Here is a 13,524-nt window from a genome sequence, read left to right as displayed (position 1 = left end):
TAGCTGCGCATCACTTGTCAGGACAGCCTCCGTGAGCCCTGAAGCAATGCCCACTTACAGGTGGTGGGAGCTTGCAGCTGATGTGAAGCACCTAGCAAGTGGCCAGAGCAGAGGCTCAGCTGGTAAGCACAGCCTCACGACTCAGCGTCAGGAGCCCTGACCCAGCTGCTGCAGCTGCAGCATTCACTTGGTCACTCTGTGGCCTGGGAAAAGTCACTGCCTCCGGCAGCTGCTGAAGCAGCAGCAGGGATATCAGGGATGGTCGCAAACAGTGGGTGGGAGGACCAAAGGAATTCCCATGGACACTGCTTCCAGCAGGCCAGGTTCACTGCATTTTGCCAGGATTAGTGCTGGTTACTGTTAACTAGGACGACACCGTCAGCCCCCCAGAAGGGCAGGGAACACACAGTGGGGAGTCCACTAGCACAGACAGTGACCTACAGGAGCTACAGGAATGTGGTCAGGGAAGACAGAACATTCTGGAGGCTCTCTTTGTTTCCTGCCTGGAGACAAAACGCTTGCTTCCCAGATTTGGGAAGGAAAAACACACAGTACATGTCCCCACGTAGCCCAGGAGTTATCAGAAGCACAGGACAGAGAACAAATGTTAATATTTAACCAAATAAATAATAGTTATTTGAAACACACATTCTGGCTTTGCCAGATCTCCCACCTGGAGCTTTCCCATTCCTGGTCATCCTTCTCTTTCTCATCTTTACTGTCTCCAGTGTGTGGGTGTTTCTGCACAATTCGCATTCCACCAGCTTTCACTGGAATGAAGAGAGAGAGAGCCAGGGTTAATATTGGACTAGACATACTGAGGGCCAGGCGGCTGCTCACGGCTGTAGATGGAGACCAGCAGTGACCACTCCCAACCTAGCTACGTTCCTGTGGTTTGGAAGAGACGCTCTAGGACACAGCACTCAGTGTCACTTCTTACTGCAGGTCTATGCAGCAACTTCCCAAGGTTTGCAATTTCCCATCTGATTGGTTTCCGAACACTGTTTCACAGCAGCTGTGTAACCAAAGTGAAGAAAGTGGATGCTTGCTTTAGGATCTGTACGGCTCCTGGACACACAGATATCTCTGATGTTTTTCATGGGTGCCATAGCTCTGGGTGACGTGGGCCAGTTATGGTGCCAGCCACAGAGCCCAGGGAGGGGCCACAAACACAGCCAGGGCTGCTGTCCCAGGCTGTGCTTTGGAGCCCTTCTGTTGGCAGCGTCAGTTCTTTCTAGAAACAGCTGTATTGGTACATGATTCACACCCAGTACAATCTGCCTATGCTGGTTGTCCCTTCCAGCCGTTCTCCCTCACCACAGTAGTGACAGTGCTGGGACTCCAGACCAGAACTCCGTCGCCAGCAAGGCTCAATCTTGCTCTCCTCCCCTGGCAACCGGGCATCTGGATGTCTCTCCTGGGCAGATGACATGCATGGGATCACAGAGCAGGTGGCCTCACACCAGCTGCATTTCCTGCTTTTAGGGCTCATCTGTGTGGCGACGGCAGGAAGCTGGGTCCAGGAGTGGAGATGGAGCTTGAACCCAGCCATTTCCAGGATGCAGGAAATCCAAGTGGCGTCTCAGTTTCTAGGTCAAACGTCTGCCTCCCATTTTATTTTTCATGTGTAGATCTTGCATTACTCTGTGTCTCAAATTCACGAGGCTTATTTATTTATTATTCAGCATCTTTATTTAATTACATCTTTCTTCTTGTGCCTTCAGCTCCTTTATACGTTTCGTCATCTTTAGGAATCTGTGTCTTACAGCTGCAGATCCTGTTCTTTGTTCTCCTTGCTCCTGGGACATCTCATCTGTTTTTTCTGTCTGTCAGTTCCTGGTCTTCTGCAGGTGACTGTGGCCGAAGGCCTGGCTTTCATTGCACTTTATTGGTGAGGATGTCATGGAGCCCACAGTACCAACAGCAAGCCTGTTCTGTCCGACCAGGAGTACTTCGGAGCCTGTAGCTCCTCTTCACGGCAGATTTCTTGGGATCGAACTTGCCAGACAAATACTATGAATCCAAACTCAGCTCAGGCCCGTTTTTCAAATTCCCAAGGAGACTGGTGTCTACTCCTGAGCCCAGGCTGACTCGGCTTAGCTTCCCCCACCAGCCCCCAAACTCCCCACATGGCCAACTGTTCCCATCTCCATCCTGTCCCAAGGGCTGCTCTCCTCCAGGTGTGAGGTGTCACACCCGCCTTGTTGGTCAGTCTCCTCCTCTCCGTCCGTCTCTCCTTTGCTTTTTTGCCTCTCGTGATTTCCCTCGCTCAGAGCTCAGATGGATGCAAGGAGGAAGGGAGGAAGCACCACTGTTTACAGGCAGTATTTTTATTTTAAATTTTTGTTGGAAAGTCAGATATACAGAGGAGAGACAGAGAGGATGATCTTCCGTCCAGTGATTCATTCCCCAAGTGACCGCAATGGGCGGAACTCAGCCAATCCGAAGCCCGGAGCCAGGAGTTCTTCCAGGTCTCCCATGCGGGTGCAGGGTCCCAAGGCTTTTGGGCCGTCCTCGACTGCTTTCCCAGGCCACAAGCAGGCAGCTGGATGGGAAGTGGGGCCTTGGGGATTAGAACTGGCACCCGTATAGAATCCCAGCATGTGCAAGGCAAGGACTTTAGCCACTAGGCTACCATGCTGGGTCCTACAGGCAATTTTAAACCCTAGATTCTCCAGGTTACATTGTCTGACACTAGAAATGGAGACCAAAATGAAATATTGAGGCAATTGATGTAATTTCTCAGTCTCTGAAGATCTCAGAGGATTGAATGTTTTTGGCCAAAGGAAGAACTAGAATTGTCCACTAGATGTACTTTTGAAATTCTTTTCCCACCTCTCTTTACCCAGTGCCCATCAGAAACTGATTAAAGATGTTTGTTGTGGGCTGAACTATATTCTCTTAAAATCAACAGCCTAGAGTCCCAGTGGTAACCTCAGACTGTGATTAAGGATGAGGGATGCTCAAAAAGTTCATGGAAAATGCATACTGAAAAAGTTGCCTGGACTTCAAAATATTTCTGCACATGTCAAAATTCCATTTGTCTGCAAATGTCCATTTTGAAGTGCCCCCCTGTGTTGAAGACAGCCCCTTTAAGAAGGTAACTGAGTTCGAATGAAGCCATTAGGGTAAGCCTAGTACTCCAACAGTAGTGGGGTCCTCATATGAAAAAGCAGACCCTAGGGATTGCCGTAGTGGAAAGTTGTGTGAGCACAGTGTCACCCATGGGGTAAGGCGACAGGTCCTGGGGGTCTCCAGCCCGCAGGCACCTTGAGAAATCAGTGTCTGTTAACCAGAGTATTTTGTTGCAGCAGCCAGCTAACTAAAGCAGGTGTCCACTTTCAAATGACCTCTGAATCACTGCAATTGGACATACATAAAACTTTCCAAGTACAACTGCTCGATGTGCTTCAAAACCTCTTGAAAGCAGAGGCCATGCGGCCACTGACAGAGGTGACCGGCAGTGACTGTCAAGGTAGCGTTTGCAATGACCAAGGAAAGCTGCACAAGTTCCCACGGAGCAGCCTGTCCCTAGCACTAAGCAAGGGTGCGGGCAGCAGCAATAATAGTTGCAGTTAATTCAGCTTCTAGAACAATTAACTCCATTAATCCCTCTCACTATGCTTGCTGATTAATGCAGCAATAAAAAGTGGCACCGAGAATAATAACTCAGGGCCAAGACAGACTCTGGGTAACTTGTGATGCTGGCAAAAATATGACAGCACGTAGTTACCGTGATTGCTGTCTGGTGTCTCCAGAACCTTTCACCTGTCAAACTATAAAGGGAGAATCGTTGTGCTGCAGGAATCCTGGCAGGGTTTTTTGCAAATCTAAGTCTTTTATGAGAGACATTAGAGAACAAGATCTCTGATCTCCGTAGCAGTGGCTGTTACTCATATAGAGGCATCGAAGGTAAGAAAACAGCGAGCTTCCTGTTAGCAACGTGCTGTGCAAGAGGGGAAGGCCACGAATCCTGGAACCGGACCCCACATTCAAACCCCAGCTCTGTCCATGTGTGCCTATGTGTCTGCAGGCTCTACATGTATGTGCGTGTCTACACGTGTGCATGTAAGTGCTCCCGAGCCAGCTGTTGAAGCTCTATGTCTCAGGGTCTCCCATGTGTAAACACAGAGTGAGCTGTAGGGCACAGCTGAGGATTAAACAGCCAACACACTGGAAATATCTCCAGGTGGGGCCTGGCATAAGGGATGGGCTCACCCATTAGCCAACCTTATCAAACATGTTTGAAAGTGCTGTTTACTTCTTGCAAAGACCTACATGGAGCTGAGATCCATCGGTTTTAAAATCTTTCCCCTGCAGATCCCTCCCATGGAAGCAGAGCTGGCAGTGCAGCTCCTGGGAGATGCCCTGTCAAGTGCCTGCCCCCAGGTGTGGACCATAGTGCCAGATGACTGTTGTGGGCTAAGGAGTTGATTAGTGCTCGTTAGTCTGGGCAGGAACAGGAATGGGGCTTGTAGCTAAAAACACCTAGACTAATTGGACTCATCTGTATCCAATATGCTACTAAATGAGGATGTGGGGGGAAGAGCATATAACGAGAGGGGAAGGAACAAGAGAGACCTTTGCAGAGGCTTCTCCTATCACTAGTTTCCTGTCGGTGCTTCATCCCCAGACCCTCTCCATGTCCACATTACTGGCTCTGCTGGCCGGAGCAGATGCCCACTGCCAGCATCCTCATCATGACATCACCATCCGGTGGGTAAGATTCTGGGCAGCCTCAGGCTAACCCTCCCCCGTCTGCTCTTCTTCACTGTCATGACCTGTACCATAACCGCAAGGCATGAGGGACGCCAGTCACCCCAAACCACATGGGATCCCAGCGGTCTACCCCTTGATCAATTACAGACCTGGCTGGTCTTCCTTCCAGCAAGCAGAGAAGCACAGCGCAGAATCGGACAAAGCACTAGCTTGCAGCTAGAGCCTGGCCATGATGGCTCCTGGCAGAGGGAGGACGATGCATTTTGAGATAAGCAGCTCTCTGCACAGCAGTGCTCTGTCCAAACAGTAGAGGGACTGGAGGAAGCTGTGTCCACACCTGACCTCAGCAGGTGAGTAAACACGAAGAAGGCAGGTGACTGCAGTAGGCCCTGGGGCCTGGCAAGGAGCTGGGTTCCATGGCAAGGGAGCATTAAGGCAGAAACAAAATAGATTGCTAACCAGCTGACCACGAAACAAAGAGTATTCTGGATGATTGGGACAGGGTGGGCAATGGACTCACAGGGATCTTGAGCAGTGAAAGTGAGTAGAACCAACAGGGTCACTGACATGAGGAGGACAGGAGCAGCCAGTCTGGCCTTTGGAACCAGGAGCCCACAAGCCAAGGAATAGGGGTAGCCTGCAGGAACCAGAAAAGGCAAGATATGAATTCTGTTTTTTCTTGTTTTCTGCTATTGTTAACAGAATACTCCAGACTGCAAATTCAAATGAAACGGGCTGCAGTTGGGGTGTAGCAGGCAGCAGGCTAGGCATTAACTGCAGTGCCAGCACCCCATACGGGCACTGGTTCATCTCAGCTGCTTTACTTCTGATCCAGTTTCCCTGCTAACGTGTGGGACAAGTGGCAGAAGATGGTCAAGATGCTTGGGCCCCTGCCACCCACATGGAAGACCTAGAAGAAGCTCCTGGCTCCTCAGTTAGGCCTGGTCCAGCCTTGGCCACTGCAGCTATCTGGGCAGTGAACACTGGACGGAAGATCTCTTCCTTTCTCTGTAAGCCTGACTTCCAAATAGACAAATAAATCTTTCTTAAAAGTGAAACTTATTTCTTACAGTTTTGGAAGCTGGGAAGCCCAAAACCAAGGCACAGATGTCAATCTGCTGAGGGGCCGTTTTCTGCTATGTCAGGACATGCTGGGAAAACAGGGCGATGAAACAAGTGTGGTGCTCAGGTCTCGCTGCTTTTTCTCTGTCTTCATGGTGTCCCCAGTGCCCCACCCTCAAGGCTTCATCTTTCCAAACACCATCCACATGGGAGTTTGGGGACTAAGCTTGCAACACGTGGTGCTTAGGGGCACGCACTCACACTGCAGCCTCCAGAGAACACTAGCCCACAAGCATCTTCACTTCAGCCTCGTAACACCTGTTTTGGACTTCTCGCCTCCCAGAACTATAAGACAGTGAAGTTTTGTTTTTTAAATCCCAGTGTTCGTTGTGACCTGCTATTTGCTACTGCAGCACATAAACTGACTTGGTCTGGGTGCCACTTCTAGGGTGCCATAAAACCCATGGGGTCTTGCGCTGGGCAGCCCCTGGAAGCAGCTCCATGTCATACAGCTGCAGGTACTCCCAGGATGAAATAGGCTTCAGTTTGTTCACTGTTCAGGTTTCAGGTTGTCCATGACAACAGCTGAGTACCACTTACCCTGTAACACACCTAGCACTTTCTGCAGAAGTGAATATTCCCTTTAGCAACACGAGGTTTTTCGTTGGGAACAGGAAAGCATTCACAAAAGCCAGCAGGAATGCTCAGGGCTTTGGCAGCGATGAAAAGCAGGGGCACGTGATCAAAGTGCCTGGGGAAGGGGGGGCCTGCACTTGTCTTGGGATCTTAGGGTCCACCATGACTGGAAGTTTCTGAGAAAATACAGTAACTATGGCGTATCTTTGCCCTTGGCATGCTGGCAACTAAAGCAGACCTCTCAGCGCACCTTCAAGCTCTCATCAGTGACAGGCATGGGAACCGTGCTTAGTAAATCTAGGACGGTGACCAACGGGATTCAAGACCATTTCTAGCAAAACATGAACACACCCTCCTTCAGGCCTGTAACCCAGGGAGAAATGTCACCGATAACCTGTCAAATGCATTCTTAACTCATGTCTAATTAAAGGGCTTCACAAATTGCCTTAAAGCCACTAAAGAGAGCCACGCAGTCTCCTTCCTGTCTTACTTCCAGTGATTACAGTCATGCTTGGGTTGCCATCTGACTCAGTTTTGCCTAAGTCAGGAGGTCTGTGAAGTCTACTTTTTGAAAAAAAAATCCTATGTAAAATCAGTATCTAGTGCAATTTATGAGGACTTCAGTGACACATGGTCTGGCTCTCCCTGGGAAATGGAGGTGAACAGGGCCAACAAAATGTATTTACCAAAGAGATTCTGTTCACATAACTGCCAAAACTCAGGGAGCCTGGCAGGAGTGAAGAACAGTGTGGCGGGTAATGATCTCCCCTCTGCTGTGGAATGCCATTACCGCTGTTAGATGAAACAGAAAGACCCTGGCTAATTCTAACTTTGCTAATCTGGTTCTGCAATAACTCCCATAAAACAGGTCAAATATTCTGCCGTGGAGAGAGCTGTGGCGGGGGCGCGGTCCCAAAGCACTCAGACTGGACGACTTGGACAGTGGATGGCAGATGCCAGCACATTCGTCCAAATACAATGCAGTGCCATCCATCAATCACAGTAAGCATGCGTCGTCTCTGCACAGCACCGGCCACGCTCTTCCAAAGCCTTCACAAACGGCCTCCCTGAGCTCACACCTTGGGAAGACACCTGCGGGTCACGGGGTTCACCGTGAGGCTGTGGAGGTTCCCAGGGCCAAAGGTCCTTCAGGCTGCAGAGAGGTATGCAGACGCTCAACATGGTTGAACTCGTTTTTCTAATGGCACTGTCTTCGGCACCCCCACGGTAGGGCGACTGCTAACTTAGTGGGTTAAAGTGCCAAGTGCTGTGCCTGCAAGCTGTAACACTCAGCAAGCTTTAGTTTCTGTTCCCAGGTAGCTTCTGCTATCCCTCTGGTTGACAGGGACTGCCACCCCCTTTAATCCCCAGGGAAGGGGGTTGAGAAACAGGCCAGCTGCCAAGAGCAGGAAGAGGAGGCCCTGGAGGGCTGTTTACTGAGCGCATGGTGCCAGGCACTGCGCCAGCCCCCGGGCATAAGGAGAGCAGTAAGACCCAGTTTGTGCCTGTGAGGGGCAGGGGGTAGACGGGTGGTGGCAGGCAGGGTAGGGACAGTGGGGGGTGTCGGGAACTGTACGGTAGGGGACCTGGTTGAGACAGCAATAAAGAAGAAACATAAAAGAACAGTAAGACAGACACAGGGAGAGAATTTTATTATTTCCGATAGAGGATTTAAACACACGTCTGTTATCCAATTTAAGCACTTAATGAAAGCATTCCTAAAGTTTTCGAGGCAGTTATTTTGATTTACGAGCCGTGCTCTTGGCTATTCTTGATCATTATCCTTTATTATGGCGGGTTGCTTTTTTTTAAATTTAATCTTCTCTGCAGAATGGTACTGACTGTGGCAATGCCAGACTAAACAAGAGCATTAAGGGCTTCCTGCCAAGAAAGGCTCCCACACAGGGTCCTGTGGAGACAGTGAGCAGCTGACAGCGCCAGGGAGAGGCCCCTTTCTAGCAGACACCTCGCCTGGAGCCTGGGGTGCGGGCCTTCCTCCAGCCTGGCCGGGTGTGACTAGATTTTCAGCTCCTCCTGGGCTCGGGCCCCACAGGCTGCAGAGCTGCCCTGAGGTCCTGGGAGTCCCCAGGGGCTTGTGACCCAGGCGAGCTGCATGCCCACACAGAGCTACACAGAGCCATGGTTGCAAAGTAGCCCCACCCGCAACTCGCAGAAGCCAGCCAAGCCCCGCAGAAGGGGAATGACAGCGCTGGCTTCAGAACCTCAGAGCCCAAGTTCACGGCCACACCAGTGCAAACAAGTTGCCTCCCTTCCCTCTTGGTAAAAATCCATGATTTAATCTCTCATTGAACAATTCAAAGAAAATCAAGAGTCCTGCACGAAACTTCTCCCAGGGAACCAGCATGCAGCTCCTCCCTCAGCTCCTGCAGGGCTCCGTATGGGTATTCTCTGGGCAACTCAGTTACCGTTACTCCGATCTGGCTTCACTCCAGCAGCCACGTTGTAAGGCAACTACCTGCCCGGGACAGTGCTGCCCTAAGGACTCAGGACCAGCAGGAGCTGAAGGTGCTCCTCCCTGCCAAAGCCCAGCTGCGTGGACAGCCGGGCGTGGACCCCTGGGACTGGAGCTAAACATTGTTTTTTTGTAAGGCCCAGGGCCTCAGGTCTCCTTGTGAGGTAGGAAGAAATACAGTAAAAGACGTAAAGCCATATGTGTGTGCGGGGCAGAGGGACTAGGACCCCTGTGCCAGCCAGCAGGCTCCTGGAGCGTTCTCTCACCTGCATCCCTCCTGGAGGATCCACTGTTTTGTGTTTGGAAAGGAGAAATGGTGTCTTAAAGGCCTCTGGGGCTGCGGCAGGAGGGGGCACCCACGGAGAGGCTGCCTACAGCCCCACTTCCTCGGGGGATGGGGCTCTGGCTAGCACGGACTTCTAGGACCAGAAAGTGTAACACCTGCTAAATGAGAGAGAGACAGACAGACAGGCTGGGTGTGGACGTGGACGAAAGTGGAGGTCGAGGCCACTGTGTGACATGGTTTGCGTGGCACTGGTTCTTCAGCAGGAGCGGGGCGTGCTGTCAGCCTACGGCGCTGTGGTGCTCAAGGCACTGCCGTGCAACGGGCTGTGACCTGTAGATTTACAGGTCGGTGCGTTTTCGGTAACAACCCCCCACCTCCACTACTTTCTGTTGTGGTTCTCTGAATCCGGTCACACCCCCCACCCAGGGACCCTGCGCGGCGCCCGCTCTCGGTGGGTCTGCGTGGAACCCGCGGCAGCCTCGGGCGGAGCCGGGCACACCTGAGTGCCCCGCACAAAGGCCTCAGCACCGGGAGCCCTCCCTGCCGAGCTCCCGCGCCCCGGCAGCCGCGGGTTCGAGCCCGCCCTCGTCGCCCGCGCCAAGAGAGAAAGTGGAAACGATCGGTACCGGCGGGCGGGTGTCCAGCTTTAGTCTCTAGTTTCCCTTCGGGAGGCGACGACATGCTGCCACCGGGTTGCCGAGCGCCAGGCGGATGTGCGCGCGTGTGAGCGACGCGGGCGCCGTGCGGGGAGTGGGCAGCAGGGCGCGTGCCCGCGGCGCGCCGGGGCCGCGCAGGGAGGCGCTGACGTGGCGTCGCCCCGCCCGGCCGGCCGGCATGCGCACTGGGCAGCGCCACGTCGGAAGGCGCGGTGGGCGGCGGAGGAAGTGGCGGAGGGGAGCGAGGGCCGGCGGGGGCGTCGCAGGAGAGGAGAGAGGCACGCGTGTGGGGACAGCGCCCCCTGGGCACGCGGGCGGCCGCTTCTCCACTGGCCGACCGGCACACCGAAGCTTCTGTGGGGCGCCTCACGCCTGAGGGGAAGCGAGGCCGAGGTGGGAGACCGCTGGCGTGTGGTCAGCGGCCGGGCTCAGCTCTGCCCTGGCGGTTGGTCCAGACCCCGTCCCTCGCTCCTGGTCAGTGGGCCCCGTCCCTCTGGTCATGCCCAGCGGTGACAGGGCTTAGGCACTGTCAACTGCCTGTTGCTGGAGTCACACTGGGATGTGACTTTTAGGTGCTCCTCGTTGACTTGACAGTGAAACGTGACAGGTTCCGCAAGCCCTTCCCACTCCAGGCCAACCTGCTCACTTTCCGAGCAGCCCTCCCGCAGCAGCCCCGAGGCACGAAGGTCACATGTCCAGCTCCGTGCTGCCAGATTCAGTGGTCACTGGGCCGGTCTTCTCTGTCCTCCTCATCTCGTTTTGGGGGTGATCCATGGAGGCTTTGTGACCCAGTCCTCCCCACCTTGGCTGCTGTCAACCCACGTGGCCAGCTCTCGCAGTTTTCTCAGTGTTGGGGTGTGCCCAGCCTCAGCATTGGCACTCTATGCTAGACTGGCCTCTCACCGCGGCTCAGTCCATCTGCTGCTGTGGCAGTACCTGAGGCTGAGTAGCTTTTGACGAACAGAGCTGAAGTCCCGAGAGCATGGTGCTGGCACCTGGCATGGACCTTCAGATTTCACCATCCCATGGCAAAGGTAGGGGGAGAGCAGGGGCATTCCTCTATCGAATGTTCTGGCACTTTTATGTAGCAATCCATTCCTGAGGCAGAGCCCTGCCGGCCTGGTCACCTCTTACTAGGCCCCATCTTGCCACACTGTGACACAGGGGACTAAGTTTCCAATACATGAACTTGGTGGAGCATACTGAACCCTTTAGGGGTGCGGTCCTTTTCCAGTGGCTTGCGGATGGCACAACTGTAGCTCTTGCTCCAGGTGCAGGTAACTCACTGCCCAAGTGTGCTCGCGAGTATCTAATGCAGTGCACTCTAGTTTTTTTTGGGTCCGGGCACATGGAAAATGCTCGTACCATGAACTGAACCTCCCCTCCGCTGATGGATTTGAGCATTGCCACCAGCAGGTTAGCTGTTGGCCAAGTGGCAGGCATGATATACTTGTCATTGTCTTGCCTTCACATTGAAACTTGCAGACTGGTGACAGCTGCTTACAAGAAAATCCTGAAATCAATAATAGAATTATTTTATGAGATGTTATATCACTCAAACTCTTGATGGAACAGAGAAAATAGTGACTTGCGTTCTGAATGGACGGAAGCTCTGAGAATACCTAGCCAATTCTTTGAATGTTTTCCTTTTTATGTTTGTTGAAAGGTGCTGAGGTTATGTGGTTGACAAATTATGCTCTTAATAAGTCTCTAAGAAATATAGGATGAGAATATTATATTGAAAGAAAAACCTTTTATTATAGTTTAACTGACAACAAATTTTCCCTTCCTAGTAAGTTGCACATATGAGCCATGGCATGTTAGACCTAATAACATATTGTATTGCTAGGGAATATTGGGATGGAAGAAGGAACAGAACTTCCTAGGGTTCTGATGACCCCAGTGCCACTGCAATTCCCGAAGCCTGAGAGAATTGTCTTTTGCCTGTGGCCTGCATTCTGGGACAACACTGATGGAGACTTATCTGTAGCAGCCGGGTCTAGCTTTGCGTGTTCAAAGCAGAATTCCCGATTCACTGGCTTACCCACAAACAACTTATCTAGTAGCATAGAATCCAAGCTTCTCATTATGGTTGTGGCTTCCTTTGCCTACGTTACAGTATTCCTGCTGAAAGAGAGATACGGTGATTTCAGTAAGTAATGAACTTCAGTTGAGTATAATACATGTTTGCCAGCATGTTACAGCTAAAGAAGGCCAAGTGACGTAGTGCTGGCCACTGAAATGTAGGTGGAAATCCGTGACAGTCTGCAGAGGGATGCGGCACCTTGGAGTGAGCATGAGCCTTCTGAATACTTTTGGAATACTTCTTGAATACTGAAAGAAGGCAGAACAATCACACTGCCACCCTAGCCAGCCAAACCCAGATGCTAAAGATAGCAGGGCAGCAAAGTGGAAGCCGTGTGGTAATGTGGGGGTCTGTGCAGGTTCTGCAGAGCTGTGAATTCTTTATTGGTAGTGTGGACAGCAAACCCGTTAGGTGAAATGTCGTGGATGTTGTCTTTAGTGGGCAGTAAAGTGTACACCCTGCGTGACGGGGTCCTGACCCAGGCTGCCCTCTCAGGGCTCTCCCAGCCACACTGGCCTTTCTAATGCTCCTCCTTGGGAACAGCCAGTTCCTCCCCTTGGGCTGAACATCAGCCACCCTTAGAGCTGGGGATCGCCAGACCCTTGTGTGCTTGACTTGCTGTCATTTTGAGGTGAGATTTTCAAAAGGTCTACCTTGACCCTCACACAGGCGCTCAACTCATCCAGTTGTTTGCACACCCATCTGAAATCCTTTGTTTTTTTGCCCCTCTGCTCTGCCCTGACTCTAGTGTTTCCTCCATAAGAGGAGAGATCCTGTTCACCTTGCCTGATGCTGTGTGACCGGCAAGAATTGTGATCAACGCAGAAGACACATGCCGGAGAGGTTTCTTCCTGTGAGTCTAGAGCATTCGTACATTCAGTTTCTCATGACTGTCACCTGCAGAGAGTAGCACACGAGGACTGCGAAGGGAATGGAAGAAAACACAGCACTACATAGCACGTGAGCACTCTCTCCTTCTGACACTCACATCTTGGGGCTTTCTGGGTGTGCGTGTGTGTGTATGTCCAGCCACACCAGAGCTAGGGCCTAAGGCTCTCTGCCAGGCACCCCCACTGAAGCTTTCTCTGTGGGTGTGCTCCCTCGGTAGATAGATATTATTAGCATTGTAGAATGCATTGTCTTATTCAAATCTCACAGTAACTCAAGGCAGGTCAGCTCATTTCCCCAAGGAGTACTGAACTCACATGGCATAGCACTCAGATGAGTGGGAGCTTGGCCCGGAGGGTGGCTTCTCCTAGCCCTGTTCCCAGGGCTGCCCACTGCTGGCTGACTTCTAAAGCTGTTTTGGGAAGCATTTTCCCTTTTTTTCTAAGTGGGCTCTTTGCTAATCTCAAATGGTGCTGAAAAATATGATGTTGGATCCAAGATAACACTTGAGGTGGATATTGTTAGCACTGAAAAAAGTCTTCCAAGAAGAAACAGAAAATGCAGATTCTGTCTTGGTGTGTGTTGTGTTGCGTTGTCTTGGTGATAGCACTGAACCTTTCTGAGTCTCAGCTTCCTCACGTGCCTGTTAGATATAAATGCTGATAGTGCCGTCAGCGGTTCTGTGAGAGTCTCATTTACCCTCTCCAGGATCAGAGGC

At 51.9% G+C, this 13,524-nt stretch overlaps 1 protein-coding gene across 1 annotated transcript in view; it reads right to left on the bottom strand.

Moving 5' to 3' along the window:
* DAP (death associated protein) overlaps positions 1 to 9,950 on the bottom strand; it is a 34,707-nt gene extending 24,757 nt beyond the window's left edge. The window contains exons 1-2 of the mRNA XM_004583618.2: positions 9,803 to 9,950; positions 674 to 770 (exon numbers count right to left, since the gene is read on the bottom strand). Coding sequence (XP_004583675.2) covers positions 674 to 770; positions 9,803 to 9,857 — 152 coding nt within the window. The 5' untranslated portion in view covers positions 9,858 to 9,950. The remainder of the gene's footprint in view (positions 1 to 673; positions 771 to 9,802) is intronic.
* Between the last annotated feature and the right edge of the window lie 3,574 nt (positions 9,951 to 13,524).

This window comes from Ochotona princeps, chromosome 23, assembly GCF_030435755.1.
Source record: "Ochotona princeps isolate mOchPri1 chromosome 23, mOchPri1.hap1, whole genome shotgun sequence".
NCBI classification, from domain to species: Eukaryota; Metazoa; Chordata; class Mammalia; order Lagomorpha; family Ochotonidae; genus Ochotona; species Ochotona princeps.
This window is presented reverse-complemented; position numbering and strand designations above follow the sequence as displayed.